This window comes from Typopeltis vanoorti, chromosome 11, assembly GCF_054136105.1.
Source record: "Typopeltis vanoorti isolate ZY-2024b chromosome 11, IOZ_Tvanoo_1.0, whole genome shotgun sequence".
NCBI classification, from domain to species: Eukaryota; Metazoa; Arthropoda; class Arachnida; order Uropygi; family Thelyphonidae; genus Typopeltis; species Typopeltis vanoorti.
The window spans coordinates 101478733-101503358 of NC_143559.1; the positions used below are offsets into that span (position 1 = coordinate 101478733).

Sequence of the window (24626 nt, forward strand, 5' to 3'; positions counted from 1 at the left end):
TTGGGGGGTGGAGTAGAAGTGATTCAATGTGTGCCAGGAATAACTCCGCTAGTTGTCCACTGATGTTTTGGCCCATTGGGAGACCGAAAATTTGAACATATAAGGAGTTGTTGAATTTAAAGAAGTTGGCGGATATTGTGAGTTTAATCAAACTAATGATGTCATTTGGTGTTAATTTTGTGCGTGTGTGTAGGGTGTGGTCCTCAGAGAGTAGTGTGTGTACGATGTCTAAAGTTTTGGGAACATCCACGTTGGTGTATAATGAAGTTGCATCTAGTGAGGAGAGGATGTCATCCTGGGATGGAGTAGTGTTGCTTAATTTCCAGAATAGGTCATCTGTATTGTTGATCATACAGATAGACTTTGTTAGTAGTGGTTTGATGAGTTTGGCAACAAATTTGGATAAAGGAGCTGTGGTGATGTTCTTGTAGGAGACTATGGGTCGTATCGGATAACCGTCTTTGTGGGTTTTGATGTTCCCGAACATATAGGGGGTGCGAGTGGTGCAGGGGGGTTGTGTGTCTCATCGTGGTTTTATCTATTTTGTTTTGACTTTTTAAGGTGTGTAAGGTGCTGTTTATCTGTTTGATGAGGTCAGGGGTAGGATCATTGTGGATTATTTGGTAGGTGTGTTGGTCGTTTAAGACGGCCATTATTTTGTTGTGGTAGTCCGTTTTATTGATGATGATGACAACGGTGTCACCTTTGTCAGCTTTTGTGATCATGATATCAGGGTTCTTTTTTAAAGATAAAAGAGCACTTTGTAAGTTGGGAGTGATGTTGGGTTTTACTATTATTTTGCTATTTATAATGTTGTTTATCTTTTGGAATATTGTGTCTCTGTTTGGGTCATTTTCAAGTTTCGCTTGGATTTCGATGATGATGTCTTTTTTTGGTACAAATTTAGGGGATATCGCGAAGTTAAGACCTTTGTTTAGGATGATGATCTCGTCCGGTGTGAGAACGTGGTGTGATAGATTTTTGATGGAGTTGTCAAGTGTGGGTCGTGAGGCGGAGGTGTCAGAAAGATAGGGAACAGTATGTGTAATGTATTTTGTCCCTGTTAAGGCATACCATTTTTTTGTGTGTCGAGCTTCAGTTAACATCGCGTAGTCATTGATGTGTGTTTGGGTGATTTCAGAGAAGCCAGCCCACTCTTTAGGGGACATTAAGGTTTTCAGTCTACGTTTAGTATTGTGGATGTAAGAATAAGCTTGATTTTTCTTTCTGAATCTGTCATGTATGGCCTGCTTGATGAGTGCTCGTGAAGCTCGATAGCAAATTTTTTTGTTCCCGGGAATGGAGCGGTTACCACATACAGTGGCAAAGTTTGGCGTGACGTTGTGATGTAGGCAGTGCTTGAGGAATGATATGTGCATTTTTTGCGCGGTGTATGTGAGAATGGTTTTTTGTTAGTTTGCTTTTGTGAAGGTTATACAATCGTTAAAAGTATGACGTGAGCCCATGACATAGCCTAGTGTTTGGAGCGAGTGTTAAGCGATCTTATAATTAAAGTGTATTATGTATCATGGGGGAGAAGAGGGTGGTATGAGTAGGCCAATGGTTGAAGGGTTTTATGGTTACAAACACAATAAAAATTAAGTATAATTTCTGGGAAATTCCCATGCTACTCCTCATAAACATTATTAATATAATTAACGGCTTTTTGTTTAGGAGTGTCCCTTATATTTAATACATTGGCTAACATAACTCAAAAGGGGTATATATATATTTTAGGGCATTATGGGCGAGTATAGAAGGCAATTATGGCAGAATAAAAAATGTGGAAAAATTATATACATACCTTGATTTTGGTTTAAAAGATGCCTTCTAAATCCAAGCTCTTGTTGAAGGGGGGGAAGAGAGGGAAAGAACAAGGGGATGTACTTGAGACACGGGAAATAAGTTTGGGAACCCGGGTTACTATTAATAATATATATATATAAATATATTTGCTTACAAATTCTCCACCAACAGCAATTTTCTTAACACTGAACTCAAGTATTTAACACAGGTTTTCAAAAATCACAACTACCCCACGCATCTAATAAATTACGCGAACTATACGGCAAAATCCCGTCTTAACAATAATACAACAAAAGCAGACTTCCCGACACGTATGGTCATTAAATTGCCATACATCCAAAACACATACAAGGCTTACAAATACATTTTCAAAAACACGGACTATAAGCTAGTATTCACCACAAACCATAAATTAGCAACTCTCCTAAAACCTACTAAATCTCTCACTCATAAAGAATTATTCGAACACCACAACGCAGTCTACAAATTTCCTTGTCAAAAAGACTGTGACGTCACCTACACGGGCTCTACAATTAGGTCGTTATGGACTAGACTACAAGAGCACTTCAGGGATTGCAATATTCCCATTTTTTCGTGTTCAGAATATCTGAACACGAAAAAACATCGCAACATCAAAAAGAAAAACAAACCACAAAATACAGGGAAAACTGAAATTGCAGCTCACGCCCTTGAACTAAAACACATCCCCCAAATTGACAAAGCCATAATCATTGACAAACAAGAAAACGAAACGATGCTTAGAATATCCGAAACTATTGCCATAAAATGTGATGGTAATTCTATCAATGTCCACCGCCCCTACCTAATTTCCGAATGTTGGACGTTCCAAAACTTACAAATTAAGCCACGCCTCCGGCCATTTAGCGACAACAAATGCCCAAATTTGGCAGACACATCTTGCAGCCTTGACATAGCCCTACAGTCATTCCCACAAAGTTCCGATGATGGTCAGACGATGACCGAAACAGTCCACACCCCGTAAACCCTTGCCCCAGTTTCCACATAAGGATACCCTTCCCCCTTCTTTCTTCCCCCCCCCCTCTCCCCACAACAAAATAATATATATATATATTTATATATATATATTATTAATAGTAACCCGGGTTCCCAAACTTATTTCCCATGTATCATCCCCTTGTTCTTTCCCTCTCTTCCCCCCCCCCCCTTCAACAAGAGCTTGGATTTAGAAGGCATCTTTTAAACCAAAATCAAGGTATGTATATAATTTTTCCACATTTTTTATTCTGCCATAATTGCCTTCTATACTCGCCCATAATGCTCTAAAATATATATATATACCCCTTTTGAGTTATGTTAGCCAATGTATTAAATATAAGGGACACTTCTAAACAAAAACAGGCTAATATAGCCGTTAATTATATTATTTTCAATTATTATTATTAAGTGATTGATGCTGTCCAAAAGAGGACTGTCCTGTTAATTTGTGACCTCTCTTACAGATTCACTACAACCACCTTCTCACATTCTATTTCTGCATTATGCCTCTTTCACGGGTATTTTCATGGATTCACAGGTTGTTCTACTGAACTGGTAACTATTGGATGCCATTTAAAATCAGTGATAGTCTTGCGCAAGTTATCTCTGATTGGTTACTGGTGGAGACTGAACTGTCTGCTTGGTCTCCAAAAGTTAGATAGGGCTAAAATGGTCTCGTCTACTCCTTATAAGGGAATAAAAGGTGCTAGCTGATTTCTTTTTAGTTGAAGTTAAGTTCAATGGCCTGATCCTATTCCTCGTTCTCTAATCTAGCATTAGATTAGAGAATGGGGATCAGAGTGAGGCATATTTGTCAATTAATTCCCTAAATTAAACTTTGTATCTGCCAATGTATCTTTGTATCTCTACTGTTATATTTGAAAATGTTCATTTCATCATTTATACATTTTAAAAATTATTACATACTTTCTGCTCAGCATCAAATAAGTTTTATTGACTATATATGTTCTTTATGAGCTCGTTAAAATGTGGATAATAAAACTAGATTGCATATTTATGCAATGCAAATAGCTTCAGCATAATATTATTATTATTATTATTAGACACCTCCAGGGAGTCCAAAGACTCATTGAGGAAGGGCACCTGTTCTACGACTCCTGTCTCCGCCACTCAATCCACCAACTGACTGCAACTGCACCAACACCATCTACCACCACCACTATTTCCAAAGACAATCACAGACATCCGTGAGATTCGAACCCACAGCGTATCCACTCTCCAGCCAAAAGGTTGCAGGTTCGAATCCTGCCGTGGGCATGGATGTTTGCGATTTTCTGACCACCACAAACTGACCAGTTTACCAGTGGTGGTGGTCGTCGGTAGATGGCGTTGGTGTAGATGATGAACGTAGTTGTAGTTGGTGGATTTAGTGGTGGAGAGGTGTGGAGTAGGTACCCTCCCTCGATGAGTCTTTGGACTCCCTGGAGGTGCTATGTATTAATAATAATAATAATATTAAATAAATAAAATAAAATCCTCTAATGCTATTACCAAGAGAACAAAACACACACCCATTTTAGAGCTAACTAATGTTTTGTAAGATAAGTGGAAAGCCAGTCTCCACCCTTAGCCATCATCTATAGCTGACCTAAGTCTATCAATGACTTCATAGGCATTAAGAGAGAAAGCATAGAAGACAACTTTCTAAAACTTAGAGATTGGCATGGAGTCTGGCCAGTTGAAGTTTGGACGATTTTGAAGTGTTTCACATGTTTCAAGGAAAAGATGATCAAATTTGAACTCGCTGGAATGAAGAAGTTTTGTCAGGTTCCAAAGAACTCTGTGCCTGTGTCAACAGCATGAGAAGTAAGGCTAGACTTGTCAGATTCAACAATGTAATATAGTCTTGATGTTCTTCAATTCTATTCGAGGCAGAATAGCCAGTCTGTCCAAAATAGCAAAGATGACATGAGCAGGATACTTGATTGACACCTGGTAAAGAAAGAAGTGGTAACATATACTTTGAAGATCATAAGAGGGAAGAAAGTTTCCAAGCTAGCTTGAAGGAAGTGTACAGCTTAATCGTGAAAAATCCATGCTATTTGTTCAGAGATTCCTTTAAGGTATTGAAATTCTTTTCAGGTTGGATTGCAATATGGTAGGATGATAATTATCAATTTTTTGAATGGTAGATTTGTTATATCCATTAGTTAACAGATAGCTTTAAATTTTATTCTGTTCATCTAACAAAGGGGAATCAGAAGAGCAGAAAGTATAAGCTCTATCTATGCACAAGACTGTTAATAATACCCATCTTCTGTGAAGAATGATGATGGCCTGCATCAATTAGCCTGCATTAATGTTGAGGTGTAATAAGTTGTTCAAACAAATCAAAGGAAAACAGCAATGGGCAGTCTTATCTCACCAGCCTTAGTTGATTATTTTATGGAATATCTCAAAAAACAACTCTTTGACACTATTTCCTCAACCTTATATATAACTACATTGTGTTGATGATATATTTGCAGTCTTCCAGACTCTGAGTTAGGTTTGCTTCAGTTCCTAGAGAAAATAAACTCCTTGTACTCCCATATCAAGTTTACTATTGAATATGAATCCAATAACCAGCTACCCTTTTTAGATACCTTAATAATTCAAAATCCTATAGGTAATTGTTGAATTTTCAATTTATCAGAAGCCAGCTTTTACTGGCAGATACATTCACTCATCCTCATATAATCATTCTTCAAAAAAATAGGTATTATCAAGAGTCTAGTACATAGAGCTCAAACAATCTGCTCTTCTGATTCCCTTTTGTTAGATAAACTGAATAAAATTAAGAAAAGCAAACTGATATGAGATGGATGCAAAAAATCTACTATTTAAAAAATTATTGATAATTATCGTATTTCTACCAGACAATGTGAAAAGAATTTCAATACACAACCTTAAAGGAATCTCCGAACAAACAGCATCGATTCTTCACAAATTCAGTCTATGCATTTCCTTCAAGCCAGCTTGGAAACTGTCTTCCTTTTTATGATCTACAGTACATTACCACCTCTTTCTTTGCCAGGTGTCTATTAGGTATCCTGCTTATGTCAACTTTGCTATTTTGGACAGACTGACTGTTCTGCCTCAAATAGAATCAAAGAATATCAGTACAGAGTTCTTTGGAACCAGACAACACTTCTTCAGTCCAGCAAGTTCAAATTCGATCATCTTTTCCTTGAAACATGTGAAATGCTATGAAATCGTGCAAACCTCAATTGCTCAGACTGCATGTCAATCTCCAAGTTTTGGAAAGTGATCATTATCAATTGTTCATAATTTTTTTAAATTAATAATTACTAAAATTAAGGGGATATTAAATCCCACATTGTTTTAAAACCGAATAAGAAACTCAAAGATAGGAATCAGAGAGTTTCTTGCCGAATATAGTAAACTATAAAGTATCGGCGAACACTAGCGTTAGCCAATGCAAGTGATCCTAGTACGTAGTACAATCACGGGCAACTCGTTGCAAAGGTGTGTAAAGTTCAGATCGCTATTCTTAGGTATTTTCCATAATGTAAAAACACATTTCCAAGGAAATGTATGCTGTTATTACATTATGGAGGGAGGTCACTACCCAGACCGGTTTCAGCCTTTTTTGAGGCTTCATCAGTGAGTAGCTAGACTTAATACCGAAGTGTATAGCGTAAAGAATTTATATACTCTGCGAACGAGTTTTCCAAGTAGGTGCAACTGTTAAGTTACTTAAGTATAAAGAGCTAATAAGCTTCATTTCGGCAATGAAAACATTACTAAAATTAAGGGGATATTAAATCCCACATTGTTTTAAAACCGAATAAGAAACTCAAAGATAGGAATCAGAGAGTTTCTTGCCGAATATAGTAAACTATAAAGTATCGGCGAACACTAGCGTTAGCCAATGCAACGTAGTACAATCACGGGCAACTCGTTGCAAAGGTGTGTAAAGTTCAGATCGCTATTCTTAGGTATTTTCCATAATGTAAAAACACATTTCCAAGGAAATGTATGCTGTTATTACATTATGGAGGGAGGTCACTACACAGACCGGTTTCAGCCTTTTTTGAGGCTTCATCAGTGAGTAGCTAGACTTAATACCGAAGTGTATAGCGAAAAGAACTTATATACTCTGCGAACGAGTTTTCCAAGTAGGTGCAACCGTTAAGTTACTTAAGTATAAAGAGCTAATAAGCTTCATTTCGGCAATGAAAACATTACTAAAATTAAGGGGATATTAAATCCCACATTGTTTTGAAACCGAACAAGAAACTCAAAGATAGGAATCAGAGAGTTTCTTGCCGAATATAGTAAACTATAAAGTATCGGCGAGCACTAGCGTTAGCCAATGCAAGTGATCCTAGTACGTAGTACAATCACGGGCAACTCGTTGCAAAGGTGTGTAAAGTTCAGATCGCTATTCTTAGGTATTTTCCTCTGAAACTCTCTGATTCCTATCTTTGAGTTTCTTATTTGGTTTTAAAACAATGTGGGATTTAATATCCCCTTAATTTTAGTAATGTTTTCATTGCCGAAATGAAGCTTATTAGCTCTTTATACTTAAGTAAATTAATAATTATTTTTTATCTACACAACTTTTACAATGGTTCCTTTGAACTCTAATAGTGTAATTATATACTTCAACTGTGACTGGATGAAGAGCTAATATATGGATGCTTTATGACTCATTATTGTGATTCATGTTTTAAATATAGTTTACAGTCTGTCTCCTTGATGGCCACATAATGTTGAAACATATCGGAGTTAATGAATTCTATATTTTTTTTTCTACATGTGTATTCTGTGAAGTTTTTTAAATGTCTAGTACACATGTTCCATTAAAACTATTTATTTACTTTTATATATTTTTGTTATGGAATAATAGGTTTAACACTATGGAGGCACCTAACAAACTTCTAAAATTATTATTTGTGGAGAAACAATTTTTTTTTCTGTTGTTATGTAACTTAAAATCAGCTGTTATTAAATGTTTTCAGTTGAATAGCTGATGACAATTTGATCTATTGTTCAAATATGCAATTATTGAAATAATTGCAAATTTGGAAATTTTATTATTTCCCATAATAACATATTTCAGCTACAAAATATTGTTATGGTTTCCTCAGATTGAAATCAAAATTATTCCTTTCAATAATATAAAAAAATTCTCTAAATTTTTACCTATATGACATTGTTAACCATAACCATTGTTAAACTAAAGAATTTATCACTTTTAGCAAATAAAACACAAACAAGAGCCACTTACCATCAGGTACATACATAAGGGCATTTTTGTTTTTGTATGTCCACATGGTAACACTCCCAGAGGGCTTATCACAGATGGCTGCTTTCCCACTAGAAGGAAGACAAAGCTGATCCATGACTTTTCGCTTTTCTTCTTCCTCATCCTTATACAACCATGGATATTTTGCCTTGTGCTGTTTGGTTGCTTCCTGCATAATTACTTCAAATGATGCATTATCTTCACTGGTATAGGTAGCCAAAAATTCATCCAAGGAAAGCTTATCTGATAAAATAATTTAAATATGTGCTTGTAATGTAATTTTAATTTTATAAGAAAATTATGCTAAATATTTTTCTCATAACAAAATTTTGAATACTGTAAATTTGGTCAGCATTAATAAGGCAAACTCACTGCATATTTGAGAAAGTCAGAGATTAAAACTAGAGAAGAAACACACATTTTTTTCAGCATCTGTAGATTGTGATCATTGAGGGAGAACTGGAAATATGAAAGGGACAAAAAGAAAAGAGCTGGTTCCTTGGAGTTGAAGCCTGACTGTGCTCTCAATTTCTATATCTAAACCACATGCTAGGTGAAACAAACAAGGTCACTATACTGTTCCTCTGAAGTAACAATTGTTACCAAAATTAAAACAATTGAATTAGCATGAAAATTAAATATAAATAAATCTGTAAGCACAGTCAATGTTTAAGCAGGTAATATGAAATCCATGTAAAGTTCTGTTAGAAAAACTTGGGTTTGAAGCACAACTAGGATAAAACATATCTTTAACATGTGCTCCTAAAATGAAGGTGAGTTAGCAGTCTGTCTACTGACATGGTTGAAATATTTAATCAAGGCAATACTGTGCCTTGATTAAATATTGCTTTGATATCAAACTACATTGCCTTGATATAGTATCAAAGGGACTCTTCAGTATAACTAAATAACAGAACACAATAAAATACAAATGAGAGAACAGTAATTTTAAAAGTACTATTACAGTTCTATGAAGACAACAATGATCAATAAAATTCATAACTATTAAAATATAACACACAAAGAATATCCACTAATGTTATTCCACTTATAAGGAGTAGGCAACAATCTTATCTAGCTTCTAAAGACAGATATGTTGCCGATATTTCGTTATCTGGCCACACAGCTGCCTCAACCACATGAACAACAACATGAGTGCATACAATTTACTACTGAAATTGACAATCAGAACTCGTTTCCTTTCCTGGATACACTGGTCACATGTCATCTCCCAGGCAGCCTATCCTTCATTGTTTACTGTAAGCCTACACATACCGGCCAATATATACATGCCAACTCATATCCCCACCCTTCACAAAAACTTGGAATCATTAACACCCTGAGGTATAATATAGACTGCCTCCATGTGGTGCACCCTGGATAATGCCAAATAGTCTACAGCGAAGATGGTGCCGAACTCCCCTCTAAGGCTCCCGGCCAAAAAAGCAAGAAGGATTTATTTCATCCTACCAGACAAATAGGATGTTCACTTCATCGAACTCAATACTGAAGGCTTGAGTAGAGCAAAAAGTGAATTTCTATCTAAAATGCTATCAAAATACTGAACAATTGCAGTCTAGAGGAAAAATTCAAGGATTCAGATTAAATGCTTCAGTTAATCATCCTAAATATGGAACTGCAACCTATGTAAATGAAGATATTAAGAGTTGTAAACTCATGACAACAAGTAACAACAACAGCATATTCTCAGCAACTATCCAAATAGCTGACACCATAGTCATGAACGGCTATAAACCCCTGAATGCCACCTGGCCTGATCCCCCCCCTCTAACCAATCTACAACATCCATGTGTGATACTGGGAGATTTCAACAGCCATCACAATTTATTATAATAAAAATTATAGTAATGGTGAAAAGCTGGTGGAATGGATGGAAGACAAGGACCTTAACTTAATATACGATGCTAAAGATACCTCTACCTTTTCTACAGCTAGATGGCATAGAGCAGCGCTTCCCAAACTGTGGGCCACGGTCCCCTTAGGGGCCGTAGGTTTTGTTGAGGGGGGGCCGTGAAATAATGAAAACAAATTTAAAATGTTTTAAGACTAAGTAGATTTTTTTATTTTAAAAGAAACGTATTTAACTTTTTTGTTATTTTTTATATTTTAATGGAAAAATTCACACATTGGTGTTGGTTCACAAACTTTGCTCTCTGCATATTTCGGCACTTAATGAATATTAGTAAATATTGCTTATTCATATGTTTCATTTCAAAGCAGTGATTAATTGTATTTACTTTGAATGCTCTCCAGGGAAGCTCCAAATCTTCCTGTCCCTTTCATCACGTGTTGGTAATCAGGGACTGTTGATATTGACTTTATATACATATCAAAACTCGTTTTATATTATCACTGTCATCCGAGCTAGTTTTCTGTTACCAATAAAAGTTTCGCATATACTTCGCACATGAAAAAAAGCTTAAACAAGTTCATGTGGGAAGATAGTAACTCGCTTGCAGTGGTAAACAACACGCCCTCCCTAACAGCCACTATACTACAGAGGCAATAAAAACAAGTACTTTTATTATGCCAGTGAATAAGGTATAAGGAGTCTGCTTAATATATTTCTCAACAAATAGTGCAATTAGAGACAACTGGGATAAAAACACACTAATTAATGAATCACATGTCCCCTCATACAGAAACTATGCTGTATAGACTGAAACAAAACCATATGTTGCAGGCAAACACAGTATCTTACTAAAAACTATTGTTATTAATTAGATGTGTGTGAGTTCGATTTCCCAAGGTAGCAATAAAATTCGACCGAACGTGTTAAAATTCGTAAAAGTGTTAAAACTAATTAATATATATATATAATGAATGTTATGGCAATTTCACATATGGAATTCGGTTGAAGAGAGTTAGCATTTCAACTCAATTGTCAGCTATGCTTTTATCTTTCGGTTGCGCGATCCTTTGTTAATACCACACCAATTATATGCACGTTTCAATAACCTGCCTTTGCTGTCCGTTTCGCATTAGGCTTAATTACCGTAAAGGGAGAAAAGTCACAAAAGAGAAAAATGTTCCTGGTCCGGGGATTCCCTTTTTCAGGTAATATTCACTAATTTCATGTTATCAGTCTGTGGTGTGCCAGTATCGGTAAGTGGTGATATTATTTGATCTATTCTATGTTAAAAAATTTAACCCTGAGATGGATAAGTGGCTGATAAAAAAATAAAATAAAAATTCCTGCGAACAATCAGAAGAAGCAGAAACAGACCCAAAAAAAGGACAGTGTTTCATATTTTACCAGAACAGCCCGCATCGTCTTCAGAACCAAACGGTAAGAGGCAAAAAATGTAATATATGCATTTGATTTTTGCAATATTCGCTGTGTATGTTTTGTATTGAATATAAATACAATAAATATTATAATAATATATCTCTCTATTACAATTTTTTTTCGAGGGGGGCCGTGAAATATTTTAATTTTTGTAATGGGGGCCCTGACATCCAGAAGTTTGGGAAGCACTGGCATAGAGGATACACTTCAGATCTTTGCTTTGTAATCAAGGATCATCATCATCAAAGTCTCAGCATAAGTAGAAAAATTCTTGAGCCTTTCCCAAGTAGTCAGCACAGACCAATCTTATATTCTCTAGGAATTCATATACCACTTACATTATCTGTCCAAATCCTAGATGGAACTTCAATAAAGCAAACTGGAAGAACTTTGCTGAACAAGTAGATGCCAATATTAGGTGGATAAAACCTATACCTAACAATTATGGCAGATTTATAGGAGTGATTAAAGGAGCTGCAAAGAAAACTATCCCCAGAGGTTACAGGAGAGAATATATTCTGGGTTGGAATCGTGATAGCAACAACCTCTATCACAAATTTATAGAAAAAGAAAGCCAGCCATTAGCTAAGTATCTACTGCACTCCTTGGAGAAAGAAATGGATTGAGACAGTTGAAAATATCAATTTTACACATTCAAGTAAAGTAGACAAGCATGATTCTTGTTGCAAAGTTTGGATCCTAGTGCAACAGCATCTAAGAGACAGCAATCTATTGATGTCAAAGAGAAGGCAAAACATATAGTTGTGACTTCTAAACACTCTTATGATTGCCAGTCTGTAAAAGATATCAACACACAACTGTTGAAATTGAAGTCATCCTTAAAATCAAACCCTACCATTTATCACTGAAGAGGTAAATGAGGCTATCAAAATATTTAAAAATGGCAAAGCTGCTGGACAAGGTGGAATTTTTCCAGAATTTCTTAAAAATTGTGGCAAGAGTGTCATAAAATGGTTAAATAACCTATATAATAACATCTTGGTTTCAGGAAATCTTCCTTCTCTTTTTAGAAGAACGAAAATAATAACCATTCTAAAACCAGGTAAAGATCCATCATTAGGACTAGCTACAAGAGAATATCTTCCATCATAAACAACCTAATACCTCCTGAGCAAGCAGGCTTCAGACCAGGAAGAGGATGTTGTGAACAAGTACTAGCTCTTACATCAATTATCAAGAATGGTTTTAAGAGACATCTGAAATCTATTGCTTGTGTTTATTGACTTAACATCAGCATATGACACAGTATGGAGAAAGGGCCTGCTATTTAAATTTCTAAAGATAATTCCATGTAGAAGACTTGCCAACTTATTGAACAATATGCTTAATAACAAGTGAATACAGGTATTTGTAGGCAATTCAAAAAGTCGGCCACGCAAGCTTAATAATGGACTCTATCAAGGCTTTGTACTATCTCCATTGTTGTTTAATTTATATATTTATGATCTCCCTCAAACCAGTTCAAGGAAATTTGCTTATGTGGATGACCTTGCAATAATCACACAAAGTACTAAGTTGGATGAAGCTGAAAAAATCATAACAAATGCAATTTAAAAATTCTGAACCTCTTATTTCAAACAGTGGCATCTAAACCCAAACCTATCAAAAACTGAAGTGTCTACAATCCATCTTAATAACCATCAGGCTAATTTCAAACCTAATGTCTTCTTCAGAGATACATTATTAAACTTTAACAGTACATCTAAACCAGTAGATAGAACACTCACCTTTAAAGAATACCTAGTGAAAGTAGCTCAGAAAATAAAACTCATTATAACATAATTCAGAGGCTGGCTTGTTCAACTTGGGGTGCAGATGCTGAAATCTTTATTCAACTGCAAAGTACTGCTCAACAGTGTTTATATTTCTAAGGTGAACATCCAACTTAATCAAATAATGAGAATAATAACAGAAACTATAAGATCAACACCAAATTATTGGCTCCTGTCATAAGTAACATCGCACCTCCTAACTTACACAGAAAAGCAGCTCTTGCTAAATTATGGACAAATTTAACTAACAATTTAGGTTAACAATGTTAACCTACCTATCCACATGATGACATACAAAATCCCCCTACAAGGAGACTAAAATCAAGAAATCCTAGTTGTAGAACAGCAAAGGAATTAATAGGTGAATCTTTCAACTTGACTGATAGATGGAAAGATGAATGGCTCCAACACTAGAACAATCCCAGATTAGCTATATTGGACCCTATATCTAAACTACCTGCATTTGGACTACCACATTATCTTTGGACAACCTTAAACCACATTAGAAATGGTCATGGCAGATGTAAACACCATCTACATAAATGGAAATGAACTAACTCTCCTGCTTGTGACTGTGGTTATCACTCTCAAACTATTGACCATATTTTACTGGACTGCCCGATATATGCTGTTGAGGGCACTATACGAGATATACATAATGTTATGATGGAAGCTATAAACTCTCAAGCCAGTTTTTTTTATAGCTATAAGCTATAAAAAAACTGGCTTGAAAGTTGCTTTGTAAAACTTTCTTTTATGTGGCCTTTAGTTGTCATACACCTGTCACATTGGTGTATTAAGTTTCTTGCTGTATTTTACCATCGTATAATAAATAAATAAATAAATAGTTAACACCCTCAAAAACAGAGCTATAATCATTTGCTCTAATGAAGGAGCTCTTAAACAAGAATTACAAATTATTAGCAATACATTTATAAATAATGGCTATAGAAAAAATACGATCGATAAAGTTCTTCATAAAACTTCATCAAAAAACACATAATATATAGATTACAGTAAAACCATAGCTATCCCATACATTAAAGGGTTATCAGAAAAAATTAATAGAATTCTACACCATTATAACCTTAATGCCACTTAACCACCGATTCACAGTTTATTCACAATATGATACAACGTGAAAAGGGAAATAAACCACCTATAAAATTAAAAAACATATTCAACTCCTCTAAGGATCTTCTACCCTCATCGGCTCACCTTGGAGTGTATTGTATCTATGGCACCTGTAATTTACCTTATATTGGTGAAACTGGACATATAATCCCTACCATAAAAAAAAAACACAAATGACAAATTAAATTTAACACTTTTGGTGAAGCAGGCCTCTCAGATTACACTCTTAACACCCTACACCAAATTGATTGAAATCTAAATGTTTTTTACAACATACAAAAACTTGGTATGAATGGAAATTTAAAGAAGCCTGTGAAATTTTGATTAACCATCCTAATTTAGCTGGCCTGGTTGGCTGAGTGGTCAGCGTATCCGCTCTCCAGCCAAAAGGCTGTGGATTTGAATCCTGCCATCAGCATAGATGTTTGTGATTGTCTGTGGGAATACTAGTGGTGGCGGCGGGCAGTAGATGCCGTTGGTGTAGATGAGATGGTAGTTGCGGGTTCTCTGTAGTTGATGGATTGAGGTGGTGGAGACGGGGAGTTGTAGAGTATGTGCCCTCCCTCGATGAGTCTTTGGACTCCCTGGAGGTGTTACATAATAATAATAATCTTAATAATAATGGTGGTATAAAAATCCCAAAAATTTGGATAGTACACATTCATCACACTTAATTCTTCAAGTTTTCCAGCAAACCCTGACTTTAGGACTAAGTAATTATTTCAGCTTTTATTGGCCACCATCCATACTGTTTTGTTTTAATTTATATGTATACTTATGAGTAACTTTTGTGTGAACATTTATCTTAATTTATTTGTTGTAACCAAATAGATAATAATAATACAAGACTCCAGCATTGATGTAGTAAGGTTTTTTTTAAATTTTTTTTTTTAACCAGAGGTGAGGCCAGTAGTTTTAATGGTTGACCAAATCAATGTAACTTTAGCATGCTGTAGTTTCTTTGTTCAGTATTTGTTCAGTATTAGCACCTGCACGCACATATCATTAATGTAACATTACTGAAATATAGGAAATATTAATTAAAGTTTTTTAATTAATATAACAGTATACGTTGTCTTTCCCTAAAAATTGACAGTTATATATCACCAACGTATAAGTTTATCTAGAAGAATTTAAAAAGATTAAATGACTGCAAGTCGAGAGATAAAAATAAAAAATACTATTTAAATTAAGTAGCCTGCACGACAAGTTTTGTCTTCACAAAGAAGACTTCTTTGGGTGCATAATGAGAGGGAAATTGTGAAAGAACAAAAAAACTATACATTAAAGCATTAGCGTATTAACATTTGAAGCTGTTCTGTGTATCTCCTCATTGTTGGGCATGCACTTGCATTCAACATCTTGTGAATGCCAAAGTTGGATGGCAGCGTAATGGCAGTCTTAAAGATTATAGCTGAGGTTGTTGGGATGTATTAGATTGAGGATGATTTCTTTGGATTCCATAATTCTTCTTTCCAGTTCATCATAGCATCAAAAGATATTTTCAGATTTGTCCCATAAAACTGGATGAATGAAGTATTCCTCATTAGTGTCAGCAGAATTCACAACATGGTTCAACAGAGCACTAGCTCTGGTTCTGCCATATGTGATGTCTCTTTTATGTTTCCCAAGACGTAATTCGATGGTTTTTTCCATCTGGCCAAAATAAGTTTTATTGTAGTTGCACCAAATTCAGTAAACGCTGGGATATTTCAGGTTGTTATGTTTTTGTTTAGGCCTACTGAGCAAGGAACGAAGTTTCAGAAGAGGAGAGAAAGAAGTCCAAATGTATTTTTTAAGAACTTTGGCCAATTTTGGCAAAGCAGAACTGATATGATGATAGTGTTGAGATGTATTTGATTGAGGATGATTTCTTTCAATTCCATAATTCTTCTTTCCAGTTCATCATAGCATCAAAAGATATTTTCAGATTTGTCCCATAAGATTGGATGAACGAAGTTTTCCTCATTAGCATCAGCAGAATTCAGAACATGGTTCAACAGAGCACTAGCTCTGGTTCTGCCATATGTGATGTCTCTTTTATGTTCCCCAAGACGTAATTCAATGGTTTTTTCATCTGGCCAAAATAAGTTTTATTGTAGTTGCACCAAATTCAGTAAACACTGGGATATTTCAGGTTGTTATGTTTTTGTTTAGGCCTACTGAGCAAGGAACGAAGTTTCAGAAGAGGAGAGAAAGAAGTCCAAATGTATTTTTTAAGAACTTTGGCCAATTTTGGCAAAGCAGAACTGATATATGGTAGGAATATGTAGCCTTTTTCAATATTTCTACCTTCAGTATGGTGAGGAGGTGGATTGAAAAGTAACTTATTAACTGTTTGTTTCGAATAACCATTTTGTTGAAAGGTTTTAAGAAGAAACTGAAGTTCGTTGTTAATATCTTCTTCACACAGGAGTGAGCGAGCATGTTTGCCTAGCATAGAGATAACACCAAGTTTTTGAGGTGGATAGTGATGGGACTGTGCATGGAGATATCTGTAGGTGTGAGTTGGTTTCCTGTAAATAGAGATTTTTAATTTCTCAAAAATATGAGTGAGTTTGACATCCAGGAATAAAAGAGAGCCATCAATTCTGCAGTAAATTGGATTCTGGGGTGTCGACTGTTCAGGTGGTCAAAGAAATTTAGAGACTCAAGACTGTGGCTCCAGATTAAGAAGATGTCATTGATATACACCCTCTATCCAAAAAGAAACCGAACTTTTGATAGAAAATAAAACACAGGCCAATTATAATTATTCAAATCATTTATTTCAATTAATATACCCTCCCTCTGCTTCGATACAGCATTTGGAAAGGTCAATTAATTCGTTAAATGAGTTTTTTATATCGGTTTTTGGGATACTGTTGAGGGTCATGATTACAGCCACTTAAACGTTTTCAATAGTGTCGTATCGCTTTCCTTTCATTGGCAAATGAAGTCGGGAAGAGAAAGAAGTCACAGGGTGCTAAATCAGGTGAATATGTACGGAGAGTGATCCAACACACAAACTTGGTTTTTGCTCAGAAACTGTCTCACAATGTTCGAACGATGAAATGGTGCATTATCGTGCAAAAGTAATGACCAGGTGCCTACATCACAATATTCATGCAGTACACACATTAACATAGGTTTAATTATTTTTAGAAATTAAAGATATAAACTAAAACTTATGTGGAATAAATTTAATAGATGTATAATTGTTGCCTTAGTATCTAAGGCATCTTCAGTACATTGACAATGGAACACATATTAAATGCATATAAAAGAATTAATTTAAAAAATGCCAGCAAAACACAGAGGGATGTAGCAAGAAATGATGTAATAAAAACAGTTTACAAAAACTGTGCATCGGTTGATTCATGGGAGTGTTGTTGCTAAAACCATCATATGAGCAAATGCAGCAATGTGTAAATGGGTACTGGTCATAACTTAAGTATTGTATGAGAAGATCATCATAAGTGAAGTGTCATAAGGCAGGATATTACTGTAATTAGGAATTTACATCAGATTAATACAGAAATATTTCCATAAAGGGGATAACCGAAGGCAGCACAGCTCTCTTTTATGTAACCATTCTATAAGGAATCTACTTTCTAACTTAAATAAATTATAATACCAGAATAAACTCATGTAAAACATTTTATTAGTATAATTTTTGCCTAAGTATCAAAGGCATCTTCAGTACACGTTAAAAGCTAATCGAACAATAAATGACAATTCCAAAAAAGGCACAATCTTAAGTAACTACTTTCATGTAAAAGCTTTGTTTTTTTAAAAGTACCTTATGTTTGGTCGTGATAGGTTCAGCAAAGCCAGATTGCTCAAGTACATAATACTGGATGCAAGATTTATGTTCCTCACAATAGACAGCTGCAGATCTACCGGGTCCAAAGGAAGACAAGTCATGGGATCAAGGTACCTGGTAAACCTGGAAAACTGAGTGGAGGAAGCTTGTCTTTAGGTGAGGAAAAAAAGGTAGAAATCATCCTGAGAAGATGAAAGAGACCACAATGTTGAGAGGTCTTAGAACTTTAGCAAAATGTTCAGAAATTCTGAAATTTATAGTATAAACAGATGAAAAAACTTTCAGCATCTATTCTCTGATCCAGAGTAATTTAGTAATAAGGTGATACACCTTTTCACTACTAGTATATGGGATGACTTGTGCATTATTTCAACCTTGGTATCCCTTTTGGATCTGGATCCCACTGATGACACCTCAATAAAAGTCGAAACCAGTCTGGATAGTGACCCTTCCCATAATGTATAGCATTATACACTACATTATGGGATGCTAAGGCAATTGATTTGAAGGCATTAACTTCTATATACAAGTAGCCCAGTCATGAGCTACTTCACGCACAAACTCTGTTTATGCTTGGATAAAGGATTAAACCAAGAATATAATTTCTTGGCATCTTTAATTTATATTTATTTTATTATTATCATCAAAATTTGACCTCCATTTAGTGAGAGACTCATCATGGGAGGTACTCACTATTGCATACAATGCTCATCCAACCGAGTCTTAAACTGATTCAATGTGTCCGCATCTACAACACGCTCAGGCAATGCATTCCACCTCACCAACCACCCTCCATGCAAAGAACCTGTTTCTCACTCCTTTGCTCACACCCTCCTTATACAGTTTCCAGTAATGGCTTCTTGTTCTACTCCTCTCTCCCATTCTATGAAAAATCTCTTCCGTGTCTACCTGATAACAACCCCTGACCAGCTTATATGTCTCAATCATATCTCCCCCCTCTTCCTCCTATTCACAAGGCTCTACAACTTACATTCTCTCAATCTGTCCTTGTACTCCACATTCCAAAGACCACTGACTACCTTTGTGAATCTTCTCTGTAACCTTTCCAACATATCCTCGTCACCATGAAAACCTGGTAACTAAATCTGTGCACAATAATCCATATGAGGCCTGATCAAGGCCTTATACAGTGGCATCACAGTCTCTCTATTTCTGCATATCAGGGTTCCCTGCATCACTGCCATTATTGAATATGATGTCTTCACAACTTATGCAATGTGGCCCCTGAATTTCAGGTCCCTGTCCACCTCTCATCTCCTTTACTTCCATTAAAGTTTCCCCACCAAGTGTATACTTTGCATCCCATCATTACTTACCAAATCACAAAACCTTACACTTGGCAACACTGAACTGACAGTTCCACTTACCTGCCCATTCATGCAATCTATTCAAGTCCTCTTGTAAGGCATTAACATCAGCCTGACTGTGCATTGCTCTCCCCAGTTTGGCATCATCCACAAACAGCGATATCACTAGTAAAACCCAACCCGATATCATTAACATACAAACTGAACAACAATGGCCTCAAAACTGACCCCCCTGCGGCACACCGCTGGTGACCTTTCTCTTTCGAGATACTGCACCCCTATATACAACTTTCTGATACCTATCTGAGAGCCAGTCACTGATCCAACACAGAAGTCTGTTATCCAATCCCATATGTTTCAATTTATTTAAGAGCTTGTCATGTGGCAGTCTATCAAAAGCCTTTGCAAAATCTAAGTACACTGCTGTATATGCATCTCCTCTGTCCAAGGTATTTGTCAGCTTGTTATAGTACATAAGTAAGTTAGTGAAACATGATCTCCCCCTTAACAAACCCATGCTGATAACCACAGAGAATACTGCTGTTATCAACCCATTTCTGTATCCTACTTCTCACCAATCTCTCCAGGACCTTCACCACAACTCCAGATATACAGACCAGCCTATAATTTGAAGTACAGCCTTATCACTGCCTTTATGCAGTGGAACAATTTTATCCTCCTTCCACTCCCTTGGAGCCTGTGCTGTTGCAAAACTCTTATTAAACAGGCATGCCAATGCTACTGCCAGTTCCCTGGAACATTCCCTTAAGATGCATGGTAATATGTCATCAAATCCTATCACCTTATTAACATCAAGGTTATTTATTTCCTCAAATACCTCCTGCTCACTCACAATTAAGCTATCTTCTCTTACGTCCTCTATACTTAAGTTCCTCATGATTCCACCCTGATCAGGATGAAGCACACTTATAAATTGATCACTGAATGCCTCAACAATGTCTTCTGCAGCAGTTAACCATTCTACCACTTTCATCCCTTAACTTCATCTTTCCATGATCATTCTTCCTTCTACTTGCCACATATCTAAAAAACTCTCTAGGGTTTTTCTTAGCCTGATTTGCCAAATTCTGCTCATATTCTACTTTTGTTTTTCCTTACTAACTGAGTCACTCTGCTGGTTTGTTCTTTATATTCTTCATGTGACTGATTACCATTATTCATCTTGTACTTCCTCCAAAGTACTTTCTTTTTCCAGATTTCAAGCTTGCTCCATATTCATCCATTTTACACCTACCTTATTCAGCCTTTTGGTTTGGGATACATTCATACATTGATGCTGTTATGTATTTCTTTGTAAGTTCTGATGCAGCATTTATTTCCTTAGTGCTCAACTCCTCGTTCCATGTTATAGCTCGAAGTTGTCTCCTAAGCTTGTCATAATCACCAGCCTTATAATTCCACATATATCCTTTCCTCACAAAAGCCTGCATATGACTAGCCACAACACAGGTGATTACTTCATGATCACTTTCACCAACTAGAAGAAAATGTGAAATCCCTCTAACAATTAAATCCTCTAATGCAGAAATTCCTTTAATATATGGAAATGGAATCCAAGAGATTTCTTCCAGAGACCTAGAAGACTGGAAGCCTAAAGCTGTTAAATGCTTTGTCGATAAAGGACTAATTAAATTCATTTTTTTAAAAAAAGGCAGATTTGATATAATTCAATTTTGGGTGTAGAAAGTCTATAGTAGAACATAAATTATGAACATGGTATAACAAGGTCTTATTGGTTCCAACTTTTTGAGTGGAATGATAATAAGTAGCATGAAGAGATAACAATCTGCATGAGTTTCCTTACAAAAAAAAATGAGCATTGCCAACTACAATCAAGATGATGATGCAATAACTCTAGAAAGATTAACTGATTGTTTTTTTTTCTCTTCTAAGTCTTTTTCTCTTCTTAAACTGAATTCTGGAATCAATCATATTTATTTTCAAGACATTTGCAAATTTGATGGAGAAAACCATTCCATATCACATATATATCATCAACATATCTATGCTACCATACTGTAGGTTTAAAAGAAATGTAATTAAGGAAATGATCTTCGAAACACTCCATGTAGTATAATAAATTTAGTTTAATCCTTTATCCAAGTGTGAGCAAACAAAGTTTGCACCTGAAAGTATCTTCAGGACTGGGGTAAGGTGGTACAACACTGGGAAACTCGTTGCAAAGGTGGAGCAAGCTAACATCACTCCTATCTCAGTATCTCCCATAATGCAAAACACATCTCCTTGTGGATATGTATAATGTTATGCATTAAGGGAAGGGCCACTAACCAGACTAGTTTCGACCTTTATTGAGGTCTCTTCAGTGGGAGCCAGGCCCAAGTGGAGATACCAGGCAGAGGCCTGGTATCTCCACTTGGGCCTGGCTCCCACTGAAGAGACCTCAATAAAGGTCGAAACTAGTCTGGTTAGTGGCCCTTCCCTTAATGCATAACATTATACATATCCACAAGGAGATGTGTTTTGCATTATGGGAGATACTGAGATAGGAGTGATGTTAGCTTGCTCCACCTTTGCAACGAGTTTCCCAGTGTTGTACCACCTTACCCCAGTCCTGAAGATACTTTCAGGTGCAAACTTTGTTTGCTCACACTTGGATAAAGGATTAAACTAAATTTATTATAGTCTAACCAAGTGAAAAATAAACTTTCAACTCCATGTAGTAGTTGGCAAGCATAGGAGAAAGCAGACAACTCATGGCTGTACCTTCAAATGGTAGATATAATTTGTTCTGGACACTAATACAATAAGGGGAGGATGAGATGATTAAGATCTGGATATGAATTCATCCAGGATGTAAAGAACATTTATAAGGACTTTTCAACTAAAAGTGAATTAAACTAGTCTTTGTATAGACTGCAAGACTTCTTCTCACTGAGGTTTTCCCCGCTCTCAATGACTGAAGAACAAATGCAATGGACAGATAAGGCAATATACAGAGACCTAACATTAAATTATGATCATCTAACCAACATGATGCTACCTGCATCTGTCACACCACTAGATGTCTAATGACAATAGTGATGTCTGAAAGGCATCTCTTAATGGAGAATGGTGCAGTATCTATACATCTCACAGCACATACAACAGACTGAGATTGATCATGCAAATTTACCAGCAATTCAAGATGGGTGGTATGCTTCGCGTGCATATTACTTGAACCAATTCCTTACAACACATGCCCAATGATATATGTAACATTACTATTTCTAGACGCCTCCATATTCATCTGAAAATAGCTGCAACATTGCAGCATATATATAATCTGATACAAGCTCCCAGTAGGCCATACCAGTCATACACTGATTATTATGCAATATGCCTCCTAAATCTAATCAGGTATGCTGGCCTGATTAGCCAAGTGGTTGGTGCACCCACTCACCAACTAGCAAGCTGCAGGTTCAAATCCTGCTGTGGGTATGGATGTTTGTGATATTTTTATGTGAGAGATGAATTTCATTACCAATGTCACAGTTACTGGAATCTGAAACAGCTTCAAAAAGTTTCACGTTTGATCTCTAGAGAGGGGTTTTTGGATTACATTAAAAAAGAAATTTAATGGAGAATTCATTTAAAAATACAAAAAAATGAAATTAATAAAAATATAAAAAATTCCTTAGCTACACACAGTACTAACATACTATAAATTTACAACCTTTCATGAGCAGAGTCACATAAAATATAAATAAAAAATAGAACGAAAGGTGGAACGATAAATGAGAGAGTTGGTTGACTCAACTGAGAGTTAGACAAACGCATTTTTTCCCTCTAATATTCAACGTGTGTTAGTACTGATACAGCAACCACCACTTTCAACAATGACGTTCAGTGAGAAGAAGATCATGATCTTCGCTGTTCTTGCATTCCCACGTTATACCACAACAATTACAATATTGTCAATGCTGTTGTTAAAACGAAGGCAACGGCATTCTCCTATAAATTAGTCCAACTACCTTCTTCCGAAATGATAAGAAGCATGAGGTGTTGTTATTACCTGTCTCGTATCCTTTATAATTTCATTGGTAGGAGATAATTTGGACCATTATAAACCATTCTGTGCACACTTTAATCAAAGACTAATAGAGAGAGACAGAAGTAATCTATTACCAATATTCTTTTTGAATAGCTGGAGGTTGTAACTCTGGAAATGCTTCATGAAAAAGGCTGTTCCAGAAAAAATATAGATAGAATGGAAGAACAGATTCAGTGGATTAGCAGCTGAAACACAAATGAATGTTAGGCAACAGCTGCTCAAGTTACTGTAGCTATAACCGAAATTGCAAAGGGATGATGGATGTCAGTTCACTGGATAGTACTCATGAAAGTACCTATCAGAACCAAAACAGTCTGTAAGAAAATAGTTCAATGAGTCAAATGGTTCATCTTCAGCAGAAAAGGATACAAAGTCTTTTGGAGGCTCACTAAACTATGAAATGTGGCTTCTGGTGAGTCTGTGTCAGGAAAAGTTACAAGTAAATATCAACCAAAAGAAGTTTCTATGATAATACCTAGCTTTGGCAAGCTGGTATTATCAAAGATAAGGGAAGGTGAACTGTTTTTTTTTTTTTTTTTTTTTTGAGAAAATAGAGAGGACTATTGGTAGCATTCAATGATGACTCTGCTATCATCCTCCCATTAAAGAATGGTATAAGTTTAATGTTTAAGACACTGATTGTTGTAGTAGATATGAAGCTTGTAATGTTTAGCACTGCAAAGTTTATCAAATGAATAAGGGGAATGGAATACTGTTATCAGTAAAACTATGAATAGGATTTGAAAGCAGTGAGTGGATAGATAATAAAAAATAACACTGAGGTGCTCCTGCATTTGTAAGAAATAATCATGTAACCATCACTGTTACATGCAGTGAGTAACCAGTGAAAAAATGGGCTATCCAATTAAAAAAAGAGAAGGTAAGTCAGTAGATGGCAATTTGCTGAACAGCCCTCTATGTCAAACCCTATTACATGATTGGAAATGTCAAGTATAACAGTATAGCTTTCTCTGAACTAATCCATATCATATCTAGAAGTGAATGGTATAAGCAAGACCTGCTGTGGATTTAGAGCAAAAGAATCAGCCATGGTTGTTACTATTTAATTGGTAAGTAACCAGTAAT

At 35.9% G+C, this 24626-nt stretch overlaps 1 protein-coding gene across 1 annotated transcript in view; it reads right to left on the minus strand.

Annotated features, from left to right (window-relative positions):
- Positions 1 to 24626, minus strand: part of Es2 (ess-2 splicing factor homolog) — a 102666-nt gene that overhangs the window by 38457 nt on the left and 39583 nt on the right. Inside the window, exon 4 of the mRNA XM_090400352.1 lies at positions 8081 to 8341. Within this exon, the coding sequence (XP_090256478.1) occupies positions 8081 to 8341 (261 nt within the window). The remainder of the gene's footprint in view (positions 1 to 8080; positions 8342 to 24626) is intronic.